The sequence below is a fragment of the Staurois parvus genome, unplaced genomic scaffold, assembly GCF_062004578.1.
Source record: "Staurois parvus isolate SC_StPar_1 unplaced genomic scaffold, SC_StPar_1.0 ptg000560l, whole genome shotgun sequence".
NCBI lineage: Eukaryota > Metazoa > Chordata > Amphibia > Anura > Ranidae > Staurois > Staurois parvus.
In genome coordinates, this window is record NW_028318356.1 from 130,362 (window position 1) to 153,025 (window position 22,664).

General features: G+C 44.4%; 1 protein-coding gene across 1 annotated transcript in view; it reads left to right on the forward strand.

Moving 5' to 3' along the window:
* The window catches only part of LOC149450900 (uncharacterized), a 222,272-nt gene that overhangs the window by 41,304 nt on the left and 158,304 nt on the right, over positions 1–22,664 (forward strand). Inside the window, exons 12-16 of the mRNA XM_089691268.1 lie at positions 865–1,128; positions 4,118–4,372; positions 6,609–6,869; positions 9,960–10,220; positions 10,415–10,675. Coding sequence (XP_089547394.1) covers positions 865–1,128; positions 4,118–4,372; positions 6,609–6,869; positions 9,960–10,220; positions 10,415–10,675 — 1,302 coding nt within the window. The remainder of the gene's footprint in view (positions 1–864; positions 1,129–4,117; positions 4,373–6,608; positions 6,870–9,959; positions 10,221–10,414; positions 10,676–22,664) is intronic.

Below are 22,664 nucleotides of genomic sequence, written 5' to 3' on the forward strand. Positions count from 1 at the left end.
TGAGTTCCTTTTTAAGAAATCATTTGGAACTTTTTTAAAGGGCATTCATCCATTTGGGCAGTTATCAGAATCACTTTCAGCATCCTTTGATGTGGCCAAGCAGTTTTCCATGTGTTTTCTTATTTTTCTCCTTCTCTGCTCTTTGGCTCCCCGCTGTTGGGTCCTCTTGTGCTCACCCTTTTATTGAGTCATGTATACTCTCTGTTAAAGTGGGTGTAAGAGCTGAGGCTGTCAATCTGTTGGTGCTCCCTCCCCTGTTACCATTTTTTCTCTTGGTGTCAGGAAAACTTGTCAGAAGCGATTCATACTGATAGCAGAGGAAAGAAGCAGCAGACAGAATTGACACTTAGTGCTCTGGATTGAGACAAGTGCACATTATAGAGGGATATGCTTTGTTCCTATTTCATGTCTGAGGTTTACAACCACTTTAAGGATCAAAAATAATCAGGGTGGTAAAGAAAAAGACATCAGTAACAAAAGAGAAAAGCAATAAAAGAATTAAAATAGGGCATTTTATTTATTGTTTTCATTGGTATGAATAGCTGTTAAACGTTTTTGCTATGTGGGTAATCAAATTACTTCATTTAAACGTTTTTGCTATGTGTGTAATCAAATTAGTTCATTTTAAACTCAAGTAATCGTGCTTGCAACTGCACTAAAAAATATAAATAGAAGTCAGCACAGACAAGTTTTCTTTTCTTTTTCTTTCACATTTTTCTATAGTGATATGGTTATAATTTCTATGATTTTTGTTGGTGTTCAGAGTATAAATGCTATTGATCCCATTTTGTTGAGTTGGCAGTACAGCAAACTTTGTCATCTCATTCTCAGAAGATATTTACCATATTTATTATTTACTTTTAGCTCCATGCAAGCCAACCGACATATCAGCCAAAAGTGTCTGTGCTAATGACAGCGCAGTGGTATCATGGACAGAAAGTTCAGGAGTTGGCACAGAAATGTACATAGCTGCAATGCACTCACAGGATGGACAGGACTTGGTGTGTCAATCCACAACAGATCGATGTGTTATTGGAGGCATTAAATGTGGAAACAACTATAACGCATCGGTGAAAGCTGTGAGCAGTGACTGTCAGAGGTCCTCCAGCGAAATACATGTGGATCCAGGTAAATCATTAATATGTAATATAAAGCATCTTAAATATTGTAAAACATGCTATTATATACAATATATGTCAAGCATCTTAAAAGCAAAAACAAAAATGGATCAGTAATACACTCAATGATCACCCTAGGCTGTTATATATAGGATGCCACATGATTCATAGGGATTAATTTACTAAAGGCATATAGACTGCTCACTTTGCTAGGGAAGTTGAACTTTGCTTGGGAATTATTCCCAGAGCTTAGTGAATAATGTAAAGTTTTTCTGACTTCCATCATCCAATTATGTGCAAGCCAAAATGCAGTTTTTTTCTTTCCTTGCATATGATTGGGTATTCTTTGCAAAGTGAGATTACCCCACATTCATTAAGCGTTGGGAAACAGATCCCATGCAAAGTGCAACGTCCCTTGCTAACTGAAGACTCTCATTTTCCTTTAGTATATCAACCCCAATACTGTTTACATACCCAGACAATGAAAGTGGCATTTTAAACGCATGAAGTCAAAATGGACCGTTGTCGTAATGGGTAACACTCCACTTATTGATTGATATACAGTATTTCTAATGGTTTTTTTTTTTCGTAACAGCATATAATAGACACAGTTTAGTGATAGACTTCCACAAATCTTCTCTTAAAAAACAGTGTTTTTTTTTTAGTTTTTTTTTTTTTAATTATTAAATGCTGGCAATACTTTCATTTACATTCTGATGGGGAACCCCATTGATAGCAAATGAGTCATGATTGTTAAGGACGTGATGGCCACCCGCTCCTTAAAAACCAAGATATTTACTGGTTGTTCAGGACGCCGGCATGAAGTTTAGTGAATTGACTTTAGAGTCAGTTTATGCTGTATTTACCCTTTTTTTACTAGTGCAGTACATACCGTATAAACTGACAGTGAATTGACATATCGCAGGAGATAATTTGGAAAAAAGTGTCACGTGATCCAATTATCTCATTTAATATTCTTTAGTGAATTGAGCCCACTGTCACTCATACTCACTGCAGCCCCCATCCCTGTATATATATATATATATATATATATATATATATATATATTCCAGTAAATATAAAAGTTAGGCATATACTTGGGCAGTGGACAGAGGTTTGTTCCTCTTGAGGATGCCATCTCAACTAATGGGAAGGAAGTCCTCCTTAACTTTTTAATGTGTCTAGCACTTGGCTGCAGTGCTATCCAATCAATATCCCGTATTCTCTCTTTCTCCATGCTTGTTCATCACCAAGGAAGGGGAAGAAAAGAAAATGTGTCTCTACAGCATTTAGAAAGCACTGCTAAGCAGTTTTGAAGAAGCCCAACTGGCGTTACAGCAGTTTGCCATTTCTCCCTATCATTTCTATGCAACAGCTTGCAATACACTGACACTTTGACTGCTCTGTGCCTACTTTATATAGTAAGGGGGCTGGCACATAACAAAACCTCCATTATTGGCTCATTTAGGCCAGCTGACCAAAGTTCAAAAGCCTTAGTAGTGCATCATTTTTACAAAGAATTTAGCCCAGTGAAATTCCTAAATTAGTCCACCAGTAAAGATTCTTGTTCAGGAGGTTCAGCCAACTGCCAAATTAAATGTGTGTTCAGCTGTGTGGAACCTCCAACAGCAGTGTGAAGTGATTCATTTAGCGGTGATATTACTAGGGTTGCCACCTTATCCCTTTAAAACTGAACACATATTAATTACACAGGTTCTGAGGCTAATTTATAGCAGATAAGGCACTAAGCGAGTTTAATTACCACCTTAATCAGCCACAGAACCTGTGTAATTAATGTGTTCAGTTTTAAAGGGATGAAGTGGCAACCTTAGATATTACTCTGCTGTTGGGTGTGACAGATTCCCACTGAGAGCTCCTGTTTGTTAGGTTGCAAGGAGGCTGCTAGAGCCCAACAAGCTTAACTCATCCCTGCCCAGCCCCTTCAGCTGTCAGCTGGGGGATTCCAAGCTGATAGCTGAATGTACACAAATGGACGAGGATAAAAAAAACAGTGTTGGATTCCCCACAAAATTATTACCAGACCAGAAAGGATGTTCCACTCAAAAAATTCTACTAGATGGCAGCCTTTTCCCAGCCAAGACACTTCCTCATGCAGATAGCCTCTTGCCAGGAACCAGAAGGGCCACTGAGGCTTGAGAAAGGTGCAGAAACACCCTGAAACATGTTGCCACACCTTCTCTGACATCATCACTGCATTCTGGTGCCCTGCTTCCGCACTGAGGATCTCCATGCCGTTCAGTGCAACCCTTCTGGTTCCTGGCAAGAGGCTATATGCATGAGGAAATGCCTTGGCTGGGAAAAGGCTGCGATTTAGTGGAACTGCATTACATGCTGCTTTTAGAACCACACACTGTGAGTGCATATTATCTTTGATTTTATGAGAGCTAATAAACTATTACACTTGGTCAGTGGCACTGTTTTTCTTTTCTAGTCTTTTACATATATGTGAGTTGCACCCCAATGCTGCCATCAAGAAAGAATCTAGTGATGTTGTTTATTCTTTATGTTCATGGAGGAATGTTGACTTTTAGATTATGGATTTGTAAAGGATTATGTTAAATTTATAATTTCCCTTGTCTCTGGTCATATTTGTAAACATTGTGGTTGAGTTTTGAGCCTTCTTGTGTTTTGTTCCTATTTGTGATGGGAGTTGTGCATTTGTACGTATATACAGTACATGTTCTTATTTTCCACTTTTATGTTTAGTGTGTATACCTGATACTAGCATGCTCTATTGATGTAGTCCTCATAGGGTAGTTATTTACAGAAATAAGCTACTGTATTGGCTTTGTCCATGCACTTTCCTAAGTTTTCTAGAGATCTCCCTGATCTACTCTGACATAGATAGCGTATTAAACGCATACACTACACTTCAGATTCAGCATGTATGGATACCTGATATTACAGTTAGCATTAGTTTCTTATTTTGATTTCTCATATTCAAGTTGGTTGTTTTTTTATCTTATCTTTGATTCTAGTACCCTGCTCTCCTGTTGGTGTACAGTCCCAAGTAAGTGCCAACATTGTGGTTGCATCATGGATGGAAATGACTGGAGCTCTAAATTATACAAGTGATGTGACAGGAAGCAATGGAAAAAGATATGTATGTCAGACGTCAAACACAAGCTGCGCCTTGAAAGATCTCCAATGTGGTCATCAGTATAACATGGTGATTGCAGCAATTGGCCAGTACTGCAACAGTAATGTCAGTGGCACACACACCTTTCAGACAGGTGGGAATGAAACATTCTATTCCATTTATACATAATAAGTAAAAAACTGAACTTTGGGTAAAAAAAATAGTTTTTTCCTACAACTTTAGTGGCTTAACTTACCTGTAGTGAAGTATGTGCCATATACCAAATCGCCCACTCCGCTCCTCCCATGATATCCTCCTCTCTAGCTCTCTCATCACCTCCTCCCACGCTCACCTCCAGGACTTCTCCAGAGCCTCTCCCATCCTCTGGAACTCCCTACCACAGCATGTCCGGTCAGCCGCCACCCTGTCTGCCTTTAGGCGATCTTTGAAAACTCACTTCTTCAGGGAAGCCTACCCCACCTCCACCTAAGAACTGTACTTGAATCACCTCCAACAGATCATCCCCCGCAGCTATCACCTTTTGTATCACCTCCCCCTTCCTTTAGATTGTAAGCTCCATGAGCAGGGCCCTCACATTCCTTCTGTACTGAAAGTATTGTAATTGTACTGTCTCCCTTATATTGTAAAGCGCTGCGCAAACTGTTGGCGCTATATAAATCCTGTATAATAATAATACAGGATCCTGTGGAGATCTTCTGTGCAGAGTGATTGGTCCTCTTCCTGGCTATGAACTTCCAAAGTTGCACATTGGCAAAAGCCTGTGCATAGTGTTCACTGCATGCAACTTGATCAGGGAAGAGTCTAATGAATGAAAAAGATTATTTTACACATTTACAGATCATGTTACATGCAGTTAGCACTATACACAGGCTTTTCCCAACGGAGAGAAGGGAGGAGAGGACTGATCCCTGGTGGGAGCCTTTTCTATTGAGTTCAGCTCAGAGTGAGGACTGGGTACCCTGCACAGAAGATTTCCACAGGATCCAGTATCCTGCCTGTAGGGTATATTTCATTACAGGTAAGTTAAGTCACTAAAACTATAGGGGGAAAAAATAGCTAAACTTGAGCTTTAAGTCTTACATTTTGCAATAAGATTGTCATCTGATTTACCACTCTGGGCTTCTCTGATTTGTTTTCAAGGGCATATTTATGTATATTATTTTATCAAAGTGGTTCTAAAGGCAAAACATTTTTACCTTAATGTATTCCCTGCATTAAAGTAAAAAAAGTTACAGTAGTTTTATCTACCCTTCTCCCCAAACACTTACTTGAGTCCTCTCTCGATCCAGCGTTGTACCTGTCTGCAGGAACGCTCTACCCTCTTCCTCTTCTCACAGGACACAGAGGCAGCAGTGGAAGCCATTGGTTCCTGCTGCTGTCAATCAAATTTTGTGGGGAGGGTGCCGGGGTGCACACAGCCCAGCTCATGAGCATGCCCACAACAGTACCTACATATAAGCTGGCTTGCTATGGGAGCACCCACAGAAGAAGAGAGGAAAGTGGCGGAGGGGGGCCCCAGAAGAGTAGGTAAGTATAACTTATTTTTATTTTAGGAAAAAACAAATTACCCATCATAACCACTTTAAAGTAAATGTACAGTATAGTAGTTTGGACATATTTTCTGTTATAATCAAAATATATATTGCTGTATTCTTTACAGCCAGCAGGAGGAGCTCTGGTTTCCTTTTCATGTTGACAGTGTGATCACTTTTCAGTTGTGGTTAAAAAAGCTGGTTGTTTAAAGAATTCCAATGAGTCATTAAAGAAGTGATTCAGTCCAAGTTTTCTATTAGACAATTATGTTTGCAAAGCATGGCAATAATGGAAGGACTTGGTGCTGCATCACCAAGGGGCCAGCTGCAAGAACCAGGAACATACAGCTGGCTCCCAATGATATATGAAAGGAAAACTGAAGTGCAAGACTGAGTATGCAGCAGTAGAGCAGGGGATCGCAACTGAGCAACGCTGGATTCATTTGGATCGTGAGTATATATATATTGAGGATAACCCAGTGAAAAAGGTAAGAGGGGACTGAAATTAATTAACACAGAGGGGTAATGTTTAGCTTTATTTTGGTCAACGATTGCAAAGTGGAGGTAAGAGATAGGGAACGTTTGTACCCAAAAGGCATTTTGTAACTGCAATGTTCCCTCTCTGACCATAGCTTTGACCGGGAATGCAGTACTAATATGAAATACTGCAGTTGCAATGAATATAATGTAACTGTTTTCATTATTTTCAATACTTTAAGTTAGCTTGTGTAACAAATCATGCACAAATCAATCTATCTATCTATCTATCTATCTATCTATCTATCCATCCATCTATCAGCAGTGTAGCCGTTTAAAGAAATTTCTCCTTTCATACAGCTCCCTGCGTTCCACAAAACGTGGCTGCCGAAGTGGATTGTGTGACTAATATTGCCAGAATTACATGGGAAACAAGCCTGGGAGCAAACAATTACACCGCATTAGCAGTTGGTGCAGATGGAGATTATTATGTTTGCTATTCATCTGAAACATCATGTCATATTTCTGGGTTATCATGTGGACAGATGTTTGCAGTGACCGTCTCAGCAACAAATGGAGAGAGCACAAGTGAGCCAAGTCTCCGAGTAGATCTGCACACTGGTGAGTTGTGAATTGCTATTGCAGTCAGATTGTGGTGGCCTGCTGTATCAGCCCCTATTATGTAAATGGCTAAGCCATGCAAATCATTCCCCTGGACCAACTATGTGTTCTAAGCAGTCTAATATTATAGATCAAATTAATAGTCATCTGTTCTGCCACCCGTGCTGCTAATCTTAGTTCTCTTAAAGATGAATTCCAGGTATAACACTTTTTAAATATATATATTGGTCCAGATTGGATCAGTGTAAGTATGTACTTTATATGGTATACCTGGGGAATCTCCCTCGAAGCTGGAAATCTTCACTAGCTTCTGGGTCCTGTGCTGGACCAATGTAACTTTGTAAAAATTTGCTACAATTGAAAGTTAAAGAGCTAAATATGCTGAAGAATCTTTAGCCTCCTACACACTTGTAGGAGTATTAGATGTCTTGTCCCCTTCTGAACTTCTGGCATTGCATCTTCGTGCCCGTTGTCAATCAAATCCTGAGAGCGAGGGGGTGGGGGGGGGTCTGAGCCATGCAGTGTGTGTCAATAGATGCACACACTGTGACTTACCGAGTCTGTACCATTGCATAGACCCGGTAAGTATAACATGTTAGTTATGTTAGAAAAGAAACCCTTTACAATTACTTAGGTGTAGCTCCTCTTTTACTGGGGAAAAAGCAATCATCCACTGGTCAGTTATATACAATGTAAACACGTTAGTAAACTTAACTGTTACCTGCTGTCATTTGTATCGAAACATACAAATAGTTTACCACTTCCTACTTCTTCCAGCTCCTTCCTTAATGTTGACTTGGGGGAGTTTTATGCTTTAGTCACATGATCAGTCCACAGTATTAATACTTAACCACTTGCCCTCCAGAAGATTTACCCCCCTTCCTGACCAGGTCTTTTTTTTTTCGATACAGAGCTGCGTTACTTTAACTGACAATTGCACAGTCATGCAACGCTGTACAGAAATGAAATTTATGTCGTTTTTTTTTGTTTCTTTCTTTTGGTGGTATTTGATCACCTCTGTGTTTTTTATTTTTAGCGCTATAAACAAAAAAAAGACTGACAATTTTGGAAAAAAACAATATTTTTTACTTTTTGCTATAAAACATATCCAATAAAAAAAAATAACAAAAGAAAAGTCTTCATAAATTTAGGCCAAAATGTATTTTACTACATTTCATGTCTAAAAAAAAAGAAAATCCTAGTAAGTGTATATTATTTGCTTTATGTGAAAGTTATAACGTCTACAAATGGCAGTATATATACTGGAATTTTTATTTTTTTCTTATACTAGTAGTGGCGGCGATCAGCAACTTCTAGTGGGAATGTAGGACTGTGGCGGGCATTCTGACACTGGGCGGGAACTGACTAACTGCTACTGATATCCCCAGTGGAGCTAATACAAAGCACTGACACTGTACTAGTGACGCTGGGCAGGAAGGAGTTAACATCTGGGGCGATCAAAGGGTGAACTGTGTGTTAGGGAGTATTTTTATTTTGTACTGTGTTGTGTTTTACTAAGCAGACCTGCTTCTTTCTATCTCTGACAGGAGAGAGATCTGAGTTGTTTACACACAGATCTCTCCCCTCTCAGCTTCGCTGGCGATCACTGAGTCCCAGCCGGGACCCGGTGATTGACATCCTCAGGAGCCAATAGCAGCGTGAGTAGAGCGGCATGTGCGTGTGCACCCCCCTACCCGGAAATGCAAAAATCACGTATTTGGGGTGATCAAAGGGTTAACTGTGTGTTAGGGAGTGTTTTTATAGTGTACTGTGTTGTGTTTTACTAAGCAGACCTGCTTCTTTCTATCTCTCATTTGTGCACAGAGATATAAAGCAGCACGCCCATGATGACAGGAGAGAGATCTGTGTTGTTTACACAGATCTCTCCCCTCTCAGCTCCGCTGGCGATCACCGAGTCCCAGCTGGGACCCGGTGATTGACATCCTCAGAAGCCAATAGCAGCATGGGTAGAGTGGCGCATGCCTACCCGGAAATGCGAAATCAAGTATATTTACATGATTTTGCACAATAAAGCTGCCTAGCAGTACATCTGCTATGGGGCGGCGAGCAACTGGTTAAAGCAAAACTGCTGGAAACAGCAATGACCCAATAACACAAGAAGGAAATTGAACTTAAAAAGGTATTTCTTTTTTAATTACATATTAAAGCTGTTCTTCAGTCCTGTCTGTGAAAATTAAAAGTCAGCAGCTACAAAAACTGTAGCTGCTGACTTTTAAAAAAACAGCCACTCAACCATCCAGGAATCCAGCACTGTGCTCAGAGGGTTTCTTTTCTGCTCTGCCCCCGGCACCGCCATCTTCACTGTGGGCAGCTGACTGTCATTGTGACTTCACAGCTGGCGGCCCATTGCACATGCCTGAGTCACATGATCCTCCATAGGTGGAAATTCCAGGTATTTCCTTTGACTCTCAGTGCTACACAGAGTGTGAAGAGAATAAAGATCAGCTAGGTATAAACTGAGAACAGGTGAGGGATTAAAGCAAAACAGCTTTTTCCTGAATGAGCATGAAACAGGTTTCCTTTAAAGGATGAGTTCACCTTTGGGAACATGTTACATGTTCCATCCGTTTTTCTTCCCTTGTACTAGCTGTCAGTTATTTTAATCAGTGCAGCCATGCGAGGCTCCACCCACATAGTCACGTCATTCATTCACAGAGTTCTGTGAACAAATGAACTACAAATCCTGATAGCCTTAGTGGCTGTCAGCTTGTAGTTCTCAATGAACTACCACAGCACTGTGGAGTGCCGTGGTAGTTCATTGATCCTTCCTGTCAGTATATCTGAGACCTGCATGGCACCAGCGATCTGCTGATCACTGGCGCAAAGCTTTACAGGCTCCTGCAACACATGCACATTTTTTTATCTTCATTATTTTTTGTCAAAAGATGACCTTATCCTTTAAAGCTTGTGCATAGATTTTATAAAATCTATGAATTTATAACATCTCCCAAAAAATTAAGGCCTGGTGACACAACTATTCACTAACTATATTTAACATATATTCATGTTTTAGTTGGTTGCGTAAACCTAAATGGAATATAAAATGAAATATCTTTTTTTTTTTTGCAGCTCCCTGTATCCCAGTGCTGGATCGGCCACAAATCATTTGCTACAACGATTCAGTGTCACTCTCTTGGAGTAGAACTTCAGGGGCAATCAGGTATATCTCGAATGTCTCCAGCCCAGAAGTAGAAAGTCTTTCCTGTCAAACAGAGGACACACACTGCACCATCGATAATTTGAAGTGCGGGCACACATACAGTGTGACAGTTACAGCCCTCAATGCTCACTGCTCAGGTCCAACTACTCCTCCAGCAACACTTATAACTGGTAAGGTTTCTTTACAAAGATGCAATGATTTGATTGTTTTGGTAAAAAAAAAAAAAATTCATGTTTATTGCATTAATTGAAAATAGGATTTTCAGTTTTTTAATTTTTATTTATATATGTCTTGTAATGTTATTACTCTGTTGTAATGAAAATTATGGCAATGTTTGTAAATATTGTATTTCATATCATTCCAGCCCCATGCCAGCCTCAGAATGTGGTTAGTACGATGAACTGTTCTAACTCAGCAGCACACTTGAGTTGGGAAGCAGCTCCCGGAGGTTTGAGTTACCTGTCAGTGCTGAGAACTCCTACTCGGCAGTATCTTGTATGTAACAGCACAGAGAATGGTTGTGTGATTGGCAGCCTGCCATGTGGACTTGTGTATGATGTGATAATAACCGCTGTTAACAATCAATGTGAAAGTAAACAAAGCTTTCCGGTTGAGTTATACACAGGTAAGCTAGTCTAATGGAAGCCATGCATGAGTCAAATTCCAAACAAATCTTCTTCCGAAAATCGGAAATTTTGTGCATTTTGTAATCCAGTGGTGCCACAATTGATTTCGAAATTTGACCAACCAAGCCTTTCATTTCACCTCATGTTGGTACAGAAAAACATTTTTGTGGCCAAGAATTTTCATTTCTTTCCAGGTAACAGATTTTTTGATTACATTCAATTACATTTCTAGCACAATTCTCCCATCATTGATTAGAAATTTGTTCATTTTTCAAAAAATTTCCAACATCACTCAAATTCGATGGTCGGTTACAAATTGGCCATTGCTGTGGCCCACTATCGGTGCGAAATTCAAACTTCTTTCGGAATTCGACCCATGTGTGGCCGGTTTGCCTCTTGTAACTAGAGATATTTAGCATGTATAACCAAATATTATCCAATGAATGCATCATGATTACTCCCATGATAAAATACATTGTTTAGGAAAATATTTCAGAGTATTAGGAAGAACTGCCTTGTCATAACAACATGTGATCTCAGCCAGCGCTACGCCTGCTACACACCCCTGACATGTTTCGCCCCGCTCACCGGGAATTGGTACAGAGGTGGAAAAACAGCCAAGCATGAGTTTATATAAGAGTCATCGGCTGTGAGTAGAAACAATACAGGTGCATGTAATAGATGGCAATGAAGACTGTGAACTGGTGGCATGATGACAGAACGAAAAGGATAAGAGAAGTACACAAAGACATGGAAAAAGAAAAGTAACATATAATGAGAAATGAAGAGAAAAATAAGATGAGAGAATGAAATGAATAAAGAATAAAAATGAGTATGAAACATTTTATACATATGAACATTTAGCCTGGGTTCAGATATATGCGGTGCGGTATATTGCATGTGATTCGCACAGGAACCGCACTGCATTCCTGTGCAAATCACATGCGATATGTGTGCGCTATGATTGGAGCCGTACATTTTGTATGGCTCTAATCGCACCGCACCAGCACCGAAAACATGCAGGACCCTTTTTTTGGTCCGCACTAGAATCGGATCGCATGGGTATTCACACACACAAGTGAAGTTCTGTTGACTTCCATCATCCAATCATGTGCAAACAAAAATGTTTTTTTTGTATTCTCCTGGCACATGATTAGGTATTTTTTGCAAAGTGACATTTTACCAAATTCACTTAGATTGGACAAAAATTCCCTTGTTGCATAGTGAACACCCTGTTTGGCTTTGGTAGATCAACTCTGATAGATGGTCATTTGCTTGCATAATTAATACAACCATTTCCAAGTGCACACTTGCACTATGTGCCTTTTGTGCCTAAGTCATGAATGAGTTTCAGGTGTCAGGGCCGGTTCTTACTATAGAAATGCAGTCCAGATGCGTTCCGGATGCGGTTTTGCATTTGCTTCAGTGCCTTTTTTATGCATTCCAGTTAATTTTTTCTTCAATTTAAATAGGAACATATGCTTTCAAGTGCATTTTGGTATGTTCTGGTTCCTTTTTTATGCATTTTACTGCGTTACAGTACAGTTCTGTGCAGAAACAAATGCAGCATGTTCTACTTTTTTCTTCAACTGGAATGTACTGGAACTGCAAGCACTGATGTGAACTATGACATTGACAACCATATAACCTACTTTTTGTGTGATTTAGATGCAGAAAAAAAGCAATTGAAACGCATGTAGTGTGAACTGCCCCTTAAAGTGGGGCTTAGGAAACTGAGACAACCCAATTTCACCTGCTAAAAGCGAGATGGAGCCATGAAAGTTTAATTCTAGAAAAGTCTAGTAAAGTCTAGAATGTCGGTAACTTTTCTGTTTCAAATGCCACTTTATGCATTGGCATTGCTTCTTAGACCCAGTCTATCTGGACAGTATGGTCACCTGCTGAGTTGGTACCGTCCACATACAGCTTTCAATAAGACATAGTTGAACCCAATACAATTTCACTTCAGCTAGTTGCAGTACAGAGGATGTTTTTCCAGTCATTTAAAGTCTAAGAAGACAATGATTCTATCTGTAATGTACTAACAATGACTGAGGGAACATGGAAGAAAGAGAGAGGACTGAAATAACTAGCACTAAACAGGAAGGGAGGGAAGCAGGAGAAACTAAATCACATAGTAAACAAGTTGTAGTGACCCACAACCGCCACTTGATATCAACATACTACAAAACAATAATAACCTGATGCAGTTCAATACAACGCAAAAAATGACGTAAAAGTGGGGCAGAACAGTAACAGTAACACAACTTTGCTATGATATTACTTGGCATTAAAACATTTCTGTATTCTTGTAAACATAAGTATAACTTAAAAATATTTTTACAAGGTGTTTTATTTGATGTAGTGCAAGCTGAACTTGGTGGCTTATACAACACAGACATACACTATATTGCCAAAAGTATTGGGCCACCCTCCAAATTATTGCATTCAGGTAGCAAGGTTCATAAAGACCTTCCAATCACCTCCATGACCACAGGAGTATAAAATCAAGCACCTAGGCATGCAGACTGCTTCTACAAACATTTGTGAAAGAATGGGTCACACTCAGGAGCTCAGTAAATTCAAGCATGGTACCGTGATAGGTTGCCACCTGTGAAATTTCCTTTCTACTAAATATTCCACGGTCATCTGTTAGTGGTATTATAACAAAGTGGAAGCAACTGGGAAACAACAGCAAGAATGACAGAGCAGGGTCAGTGCATGCTGCAGTGCATAGTGCGCAGAAGTCGCCAACTGTCTGCAGAATCAATAGCTAAAGACCTCCAAACTTTGTGTGACCTTCAGATTAGCACAACAACAGTGAACAGAGAGCTTCATGGAATGGGTCTCCATGGCCGAGCAGCTGCGTCCAAGCCTTAAATCACCAAGCGCAATGCAAAGCGTCGGATGCAGTGGTGTAAAGCACACCGCCACTGGACTTTAGAGCAGCAGAGACATGTTCTCTCGAGTGAAAAATTGCACTTCTTTGTCTGGCAATCCAATGGATGTGTCTGGCTTTGGCGTTGACCAAGAGAACGGTACTTACCTGACTGCATTGTGCCAAGTGTAAAATTTGGTGGAGGGGGGATTGTGGTGTGGGGTTGCCTTTCAGGGGTTGGGCTTGGCCCCTTAGTTCCAGTGTAGGGAACTCTTAATGCAGGCCATAGACGGTTCGTTTATCGGACAAATTTTCAGCCGAAAAACGAAAAATGGGTCATTCTGTTGCCACTAATGATGACGAAAATCTTCCCTTTTTCGTAAATTTTCCAGCATGACCAATAAAAGAAATGAGGAGGAACCGCAAAAATCGGGCGATGACATTGCCCCATTAATGGTGCGAATATCGGCTGATTATTCTTTTGGACGAAAATTCGGCCGATAAACGAACCGTCTATGGCCTGCATAAGGCGTTAGCATACCAAAACATTTTGGACAATTTCAACAGTATGAGGATGGCCCCTTCCTGTTCCAACATGACTGCGCACCAGTGCACAAAGCAAGGTCCATAAAGACATGGATGAGCAAGTTTGGGGTGAAGGAACTTGAACACCTCAACCCAATAGAACATCTTTGGGATGAATTAGAGCGGAGACTGTGAGCCAGGCCTTCTCGTCCAACATCAGTGCCTGACCTCACAAATGCACTTCTGGAAGAATGGTCAAACATTCCCATAGACACACTCCTAAACCTTGTGGACAGCCTTCCCAGAAGAGTTGAAGATGTTATAGCTGCACAGGGCGGACCAACTCAATATTGAACCCTACAGACTAATACTGGGATGCCATTAAATTTTATGTGCGTGTAAAGGCAGGAGTCCCAATATTTTTGATATTATAGTTAGAGATGAGCGAATCGAAGTATCCGAAGTGGAATTCGAGTCGAATATCGGAAAAATTTCGATTCGTGCCGAATCCGAAAAACAGCCTAATTCGGACGCGCGAATCGAAATTTTTCCGAAAATGGCGGCTGACATGTGCGGCGACGGAGCGGGGATGTCGGGGAAGGCGCGCAGACAAGGCGCGCTGCCCCATAATGCATTCCTCAACGACATGTGATCGCATCAGCCAATCAGCAGCCAGCCAGCCAGCACTGTGTAATGGTCGAGGTATATATAGCGGCCATTTTGGAAATCTTCATTTGCCTGCAGTCATTGAACAGAGGCAGACCGCTCTGTACTAGGGACAGGGACAGAGTTAGGGCCACAGAAACGAGAATTGGGGACAGAGAGAAGTTACTTAGGGACAGAGAACCATTACTCAGGGACACAGACTTGTTAATGAGGGCCACAGAATCGTTATTTAGGGACAAAGAAACGCTAGTTAGGGCCACAGAATTCATACTCAGGGACAGACAGAATTTTCACTCAGTGCCAGAGAATTGTTACTTAGGGCCACAGAAACGTTATTAGGGCCACAGAATTTTTACTCAGGGACAGACAGAATTGTTACTGAGTGCCAGAGAATTGTTACTCAGGGACAGACAGAATTGTTACTGAGTGCCAGAGAATTCTTACTCAGGGCCACAGAATTCATTCTCAGGGACAGACAGAATTGTTACTCAGGGACAGACAGAATTGTTACTGAGTGCCAGAGAATTGTTACTCAGGGACAGACAGAATTGTTACTGAGTGCCAGAGAATTGTTACTCAGGGACAGACAGAATTGTTACTGAGTGCCAGAGAATTGTTACTCGCACAGACACAAAATTGTTACTTGCACAGACACAGAATTGTTACTCGCACAGACACAGAATTGTTACTGAGTGCCAGAGAATTGTTACTCAGGGACAGACAGAATTGTTACTGAGTGCCAGAGAATTGTTACTCAGGGACAGACAGAATTGTTACTGAGTGCCAGAGAATTGTTACTCAGGGACAGACAGAATTGTTACTGAGTGCCAGAGAATTGTTACTCAGGGACAGACAGAATTGTTACTGAGTGCCAGAGAATTGTTACTCGCACAGACACAAAATTGTTACTTGCACAGACACAGAATTGTTACTCGCACAGACACAGAATTGTTACTCAGGGCCACAGAATTCATACTCAGGGACAGACAGAATTGTTACTGAGTGCCAGAGAATTGTTACTCAGGGACAGACAGAATTGTTACTGAGTGCCAGAGAATTGTTACTCAGGGACAGACAGAATTGTTACTGAGTGCCAGAGAATTGTTACTCGCACAGACACAAAATTGTTACTTGCACAGACACAGAATTGTTACTCGCACAGACACAGAATTGTTACTCAGGGCCACAGAATTCATACTCAGGGACAGACAGAATTGTTACTGAGTGCCAGAGAATTGTTACTCAGGGACAGACAGAATTGTTACTGAGTGCCAGAGAATTGTTACTCAGGGACAGACAGAATTGTTACTGAGTGCCAGAGAATTGTTACTCGCACAGACACAAAATTGTTACTTGCACAGACACAGAATTGTTACTCGCACAGACACAGAATTGTTACTCAGGGCCACAGAATTCATACTCAGGGACAGACAGAATTGTTACTGAGTGCCAGAGAATTGTTACTCGCACAGACACAAAATTGTTACTTGCACAGACACAGAATTGTTACTCGCACAGACACAGAATTGTTACTGAGTGCCAGAGAATTGTTACTCAGGGACAGACAGAATTGTTACTGAGTGCCAGAGAATTGTTACTCAGGGACAGACAGAATTGTTACTGAGTGCCAGAGAATTGTTACTCAGGGACAGACAGAATTGTTACTGAGTGCCAGAGAATTGTTACTCAGGGACAGACAGAATTGTTACTGAGTGCCAGAGAATTGTTACTCGCACAGACACAAAATTGTTACTTGCACAGACACAGAATTGTTACTCGCACAGACACAGAATTGTTACTCAGGGCCACAGAATTCATACTCAGGGACAGACAGAATTGTTACTGAGTGCCAGAGAATTGTTACTCAGGGACAGACAGAATTGTTACTGAGTGCCAGAGAATTGTTACTCAGGGACAGACAGAATTGTTACTGAGTGCCAGAGAATTGTTACTCGCACAGACACAAAATTGTTACTTGCACAGACACAGAATTGTTACTCGCACAGACACAGAATTGTTACTGAGTGCCAGAGAATTGTTACTCAGGGACAGACGAATTGTTACTGAGTGCCAGAGAATTGTTACTCAGGGACAGACAGAATTGTTACTGAGTGCCAGAGAATTGTTACTCAGGGACAGACAGAATTGTTACTGAGTGCCAGAGAATTGTTACTCGCACAGACACAAAATTGTTACTTGCACAGACACAGAATTGTTACTCGCACAGACACAGAATTGTTACTCAGGGCCACAGAATTCATACTCAGGGACAGACAGAATTGTTACTGAGTGCCAGAGAATTGTTACTCAGGGACAGACAGAATTGTTACTGAGTGCCAGAGAATTGTTACTCAGGGACAGACAGAATTGTTACTGAGTGCCAGAGAATTGTTACTCGCACAGACACAAAATTGTTACTTGCACAGACACAGAATTGTTACTCGCACAGACACAGAATTGTTACTCGCACAGACACAGAATTGTTACTCAGGGCCACAGAATTCATACTCAGGGACAGACAGAATTGTTACTGAGTGCCAGAGAATTGTTACTCAGGGACACCTAATCGTTGAATTAAATAGTATGTCAGACAACATGCAGAGGAGTGGCAGAGGAGGCAATGTTTTAGGAGCGAGCAGACGTGGCAGCAGAGGAAGGGGTCGAGGCAGCAGTATTCGCAGCCAGAGGCCAGTGCTCCCGGTGTCATCCAGCGGTCGTGTCTCCACCGACAACCCTGCCGTCATTGATTGGTTGGCTCGGTCGTCTTCCTCTTCCCAGGTCACCTCTGACACCTACAGCCAACGGTCGGTGGGTACGTCAGACACAACCGTTAGTTGGCATGGCCCGGGACCAAGCCCACTGAAATCACGTGTCCTCTACCTGCCCCTGTCCTTTGCTGTTCCCTCACCAAGCGAAGTATCGCATGCTGTGGGCTCAGCCCCACTGTACAGTGAGGAAGAGCTAACAGAGGGCGGTCAGGAACGGGGGGAGACATCGGCCTTTTCAGCAGCCAAGCGAACAAGTACTGGCGAGGAGAGTGGCTCGGTAGCCGGTCTAGAGACAGGTCTGTCTCCTGACCCAGACGCAGCCGAGGGGGCTAGTAGTGAGGCGGAGACCCTACTTGATGATGAGGAGGTTGATCGCACTTGGCAGCCTCGTCGTCATCAGGCAATTTCTTCCGCATCATCAGGAGAAGAGGGTGGCAGCTTGGCAGCGAGCAAAACAGTCGGTGGGTTGCCCAGGAGACAGCAGCAGGGTCGCATCAGTGTCAGTGGAGCCAAACGTCCACGGAGTAGAGCACCAGCTCCACTGCAGCCTACCACCACGGCCAGTAGTGGTGCCGGTGCGCACGGAGGAAGTAGCAGTCAGCCAGTGAAGAGTAGCGGGGGCAAAGTTTCCTACTCGGTGGTGTGGCAATTTTTCCTCAAGCCGCCCGAGGAAGTAAACGTAGCCGTATGTCGACTATGTGGCCAGAAATGCAAGCGTGGCCAGGGGGCCCATGTTGGGACTACAGCGTTGCGTCAGCATATGCAGCGTCACCATTCGGTGGCCTGGGAAAACCGTGATAAACATACGGCGGTTCTGCCTGCCCCAGCCCCCGCTCCATCACCCGCTCCGTTACTTGCTCCGTCACCCGACGTCGTCAATCGCCCTCTATCAGCCAGTCAAGGCTCCAACACCTCTGCTGAGGGGAGTTGTCGCTCGTTGGCATCTTCCGCTCGTTCAGATGCTCCTTCTCCTGCTACTCCTCTTCTCGGATTCCGTCAACAGTCTTTCTTGGAATCCGTATCCAAGAGACAACAGTTTGCGAGCACGCACCCGACGGTGCAAAAGCTGAACGTCCTCCTGTCCAAGTTGCTGGTGCTGCAGTCCCTCCCTTTCCAACTGGTGGACTCAGCACCTTTCCGAGAAATGATGGCTTGTGCCGCGCCGCGGTGGAGAGTGCCAAGCCGTCATTTCTTTGCCCAAAAGGCAGTGCCAGCCCTGCATTCACATGTAGAAGAGATGGTGGGCCAGTCTTTGAGCATGTCGGTCTCTGCCAAAGTGCACGGCAGCGCCGACGTGTGGAGCTGTAACTACGGTCAGGGACAGTACATGTCATTTACGGCCCACTGGGTGAACGTGGTGCCGGCACAGCCGCACCAGCAACTTGGACAGGTCACGACGCTTTTGCCTCCACGTTTGCACGTCCTTGGTCCAGCAAGCATGTCCGCCTCTACCACCTCTTTTTCCGCCGTGTCCTCAGCCGCCACCCCCGTGCCAAGTCCCATTACCCGACCGGCATATCACATGTGCAGGGCGCAACGGTGTCACGCTGTGCTGCACCTGGTATGCCTTGGCGAACGTAGTCACACAGGGGAGGAACTGCTGAGTGTAATGAACAGAGAAATCGACAGATGGCTGTCTCCGCGCAAACTAAAAATCGGAACCATGTTGACTGACAACGGAAAGAACATGGTGTCTGCTCTGCGTCAAGGAAGGTTGTGCCATGCGCCATGCATGGCTCACGTGTTCAATCTGGTTGTCAAGCGGTTCCTAAAATCCACCATCCCACTGCAAGACATCCTTAAAATGTCACGTAAACTGTGCATGCATTTCAGCCATTCCTACACCGCAAAGAACACCCTCATTGAGCTGCAGCGGCAGAACGGAATTCCACAGCATCGCCTGATCTGCGACGTTGCAACAAGGTGGAATTCAACCCTACACATGTTAGACCGCCTTTACGAGCAGCGAAAGGCCATCACCGATTTCCTGATGTTACAAGCGGATAAAGGTACTCCCCTGTGTAACTTAGATGTCAGCCATTGGCAGCTCATGCGTGACACCTGCCGCTTGCTCAGGCCCTTTGAGGAGGCCACGCTATTCGTGAGTCGGCAGGACTATGGGATGAACGACGTCATTCCTCTGTTGCACGTCCTGGAACAAATGCTGTTAACAATGGCTGGTCAGGGTGCGGTAGACGTGGCGCACAGATCTCAACGCCACATGACCCCTGTGGGGGCAGGACAGGAAGAAGAGGAGGAGGTAGAGGAGGACATTTGTGCTCAGGAATTATTGAGTGAAATGGGTGGTTTTTCCACTCAGCGGACAGGAGTGGAGGAGCAGGAGCATCTGGTAGAGGAGGAGGAGGAGGAGGAGACAGAGGACCCAGACGCACCGTGGCAGTATGCTGTGGAGATGGAGGCAGGGAGTCCCTCGCATTCCTTGGCACAAATGGCCCATAGCATGCTCGGTTGCTTGCGTAGCGACAGCCGAATAATAACCATCAGACAGAGGGATGACTTTTGGCTGTCCACCTTGTTGGACCCTCGCTACCGGTCCAAAATGGTGGCCTTTTTCACACCTGCTGAGAGGGAGGCCAAAATTACGTACTATAAAAACCACCTATGTAGTCAGTTGGTCTCTGCCTTTGTGCGCCAACGTCCATCCTCAGACACTGTGGGCCCTGTGCGCTCGCGTTCCGCTGGCATGGCAGCAGGGGAGGGGTGGGGTGGTAGGAGCAGTGGCAGCTCCACCAGCAGTGGCTGCCTCAGTCTGCAGTCGATGATGAGTAGCTTTCTTCACCAGCGCAGTGAGGAAACTACTAACCAGCCGCAGCAGCAGCAGCAGCATCAGGTGGACCTGGAGCAGGAGCTCAAACAACAGGCTTGGGCCTACTTGGACAGCACCCTGCCAACCGAGGTAGACAATCCCCTTGACTACTGGGCAACGAAACTTGACCTTTGGCCCCAACTAGCTGAATTTGCCCTTGAAAGGCTGTCATGCCCGGCCAGTAGCGTGGCATCGGAGCGCGTGTTTAGTGCGGCAGGAGGTATTGTAACTCCGCGGAGGACACGACTGTCCACCCAAAGTGTGGAGAGACTCACGTTTGTGAAAATGAATCAGGCGTGGATTAGTCTGGATTTCAAACCACCAGTTCCTGACACAACTGACTAAATCCGCCATGAATCATGCCTCAAACATGTGCCACTTTCAGGTCTCCTCACACTGCTGGTGTGTTTAATTTTTTGACATAGGGTGCTGGCAGATTACGGGCCTCCTATAGCTGCTGCCAGGCCCCTAATCTGCCATAGGCCCCTATATACCGCCTCCTCATGCTGCTGCTAGGTCCAGAGTCTCTCATGGGTCCCTGTACGGCCTCCCATTGCTGCTGTCTCCATCGCCACACTCTGCTGCCATGTGCCACTTTCAGGTCTCTTCACACTGCTGGTGTGCTAAATTTTTTGACATAGGGTGCAGGCAGATTACGGGCCTCACATAGCTGCTGCCAGGCCCCTAATCTGCCATGGGCCCCTATAAACCGCCTCCTCATGCTGCTGCCAAGTCTAGAGTCTCTCATGGGTCCCTGTACGGCCTCCCATTGCTGCTGTCTCCATCGCCACACTCTGCTGCCATGTGCCACTTTCAGGTCTCTTCACACTGCTGGTGTGTTAAATTTTTTGACATAGGGTGCAGGCAGATTACGGGCCTCACATAGCTGCTGCCAGGCCCCTAATCTGCCATGGGCCCCTATATACCGCCTCCTCATGCTGCTGCCAAGTCCAGAGTCTCTCATGGGTCCCTGTACGGCCTCCCATTGCTGCTGTCTCCATCGCCACACTCTGCTGCCATGTGCCACTTTCAGGTCTCTTCACACTGCTGGTGTGTTTAATTTTTTGACATAGGGTGCAGGCAGATTACGGGCCTCACATAGCTGCTGCCAGGCCCCTAATCTGCCATGGGCCCCTATAAACCGCCTCCTCATGCTGCTGCCAAGTCTAGAGTCTCTCATGGGTCCCTGTACGGCCTCCCATTGCTGCTGTCTCCATCGCCACACTCTGCTGCCATGTGCCACTTTCAGGTCTCTTCACACTGCTGGTGTGTTTAATTTTTTGACATAGGGTGCTGCAAGATAACGGGCCTCACATAGCTGCTGCCAGGCCCCTAATCTGCCATGGGCCCCTATATACCGCCTCCTCATGCTGCTGCCAAGTCCAGAGTCTCTCATGGGTCCCTGTACGGCCTCCCATTGCTGCTGTCTCCATCGCCACACTCTGCTGCCATGTGCCACTTTCAGGTCTCTTCACACTGCTGGTGTGTTTAATTTTTTGACATAGGGTGCTGCAAGATAACGGGCCTCACATAGCTGCTGCCAGGCCCCTAATCTGCCATGGGCCCCTATATACCGCCTCCTCATGCTGCTGCCAAGTCCAGAGTCTCTCATGGGTCCCTGTACGGCCTCCCATTGCTGCTGTCTCCATCGCCACACTCTGCTGCCATGTGCCACTTTCAGGTCTCTTCACACTGCTGGTGTGTTTAATTTTTTGACATAGGGTGCAGGCAGATTACGGGCCTCACATAGCTGCTGCCAGGCCCCTAATCTGCCATGGGCCCCTATATACCGCCTCCTCATGCTGCTGCCAAGTCTAGAGTCTCTCATGGGTCCCTGTACGGCCTCCCATTGCTGCTGTCTCCATCGCCACACTCTGCTGCCATGTGCCACTTTCAGGTCTCTTCACACTGCTGGTGTGTTAAATTTTTTGACATAGGGTGCAGGCAGATTACGGGCCTCACATAGCTGCTGCCAGGCCCCTAATCTGCCATGGGCCCCTATATACCGCCTCCTCATGCTGCTGCCAAGTCTAGAGTCTCTCATGGGTCCCTGTACGGCCTCCCATTGCTGCTGTCTCCATCGCCACACTCTGCTGCCATGTGCCACTTTCAGGTCTCTTCACACTGCTGGTGTGTTTAATTTTTTGACATAGGGTGCTGCAAGATAACGGGCCTCACATAGCTGCTGCCAGGCCCCTAATCTGCCATGGGCCCCTATATACCACCTCCTCATGCTGCTGCCAAGTCCAGAGTCTCTCATGGGTCCCTGTACGGCCTCCCATTGCTGCTGTCTCCATCGCCACACTCTGCTGCCATGTGCCACT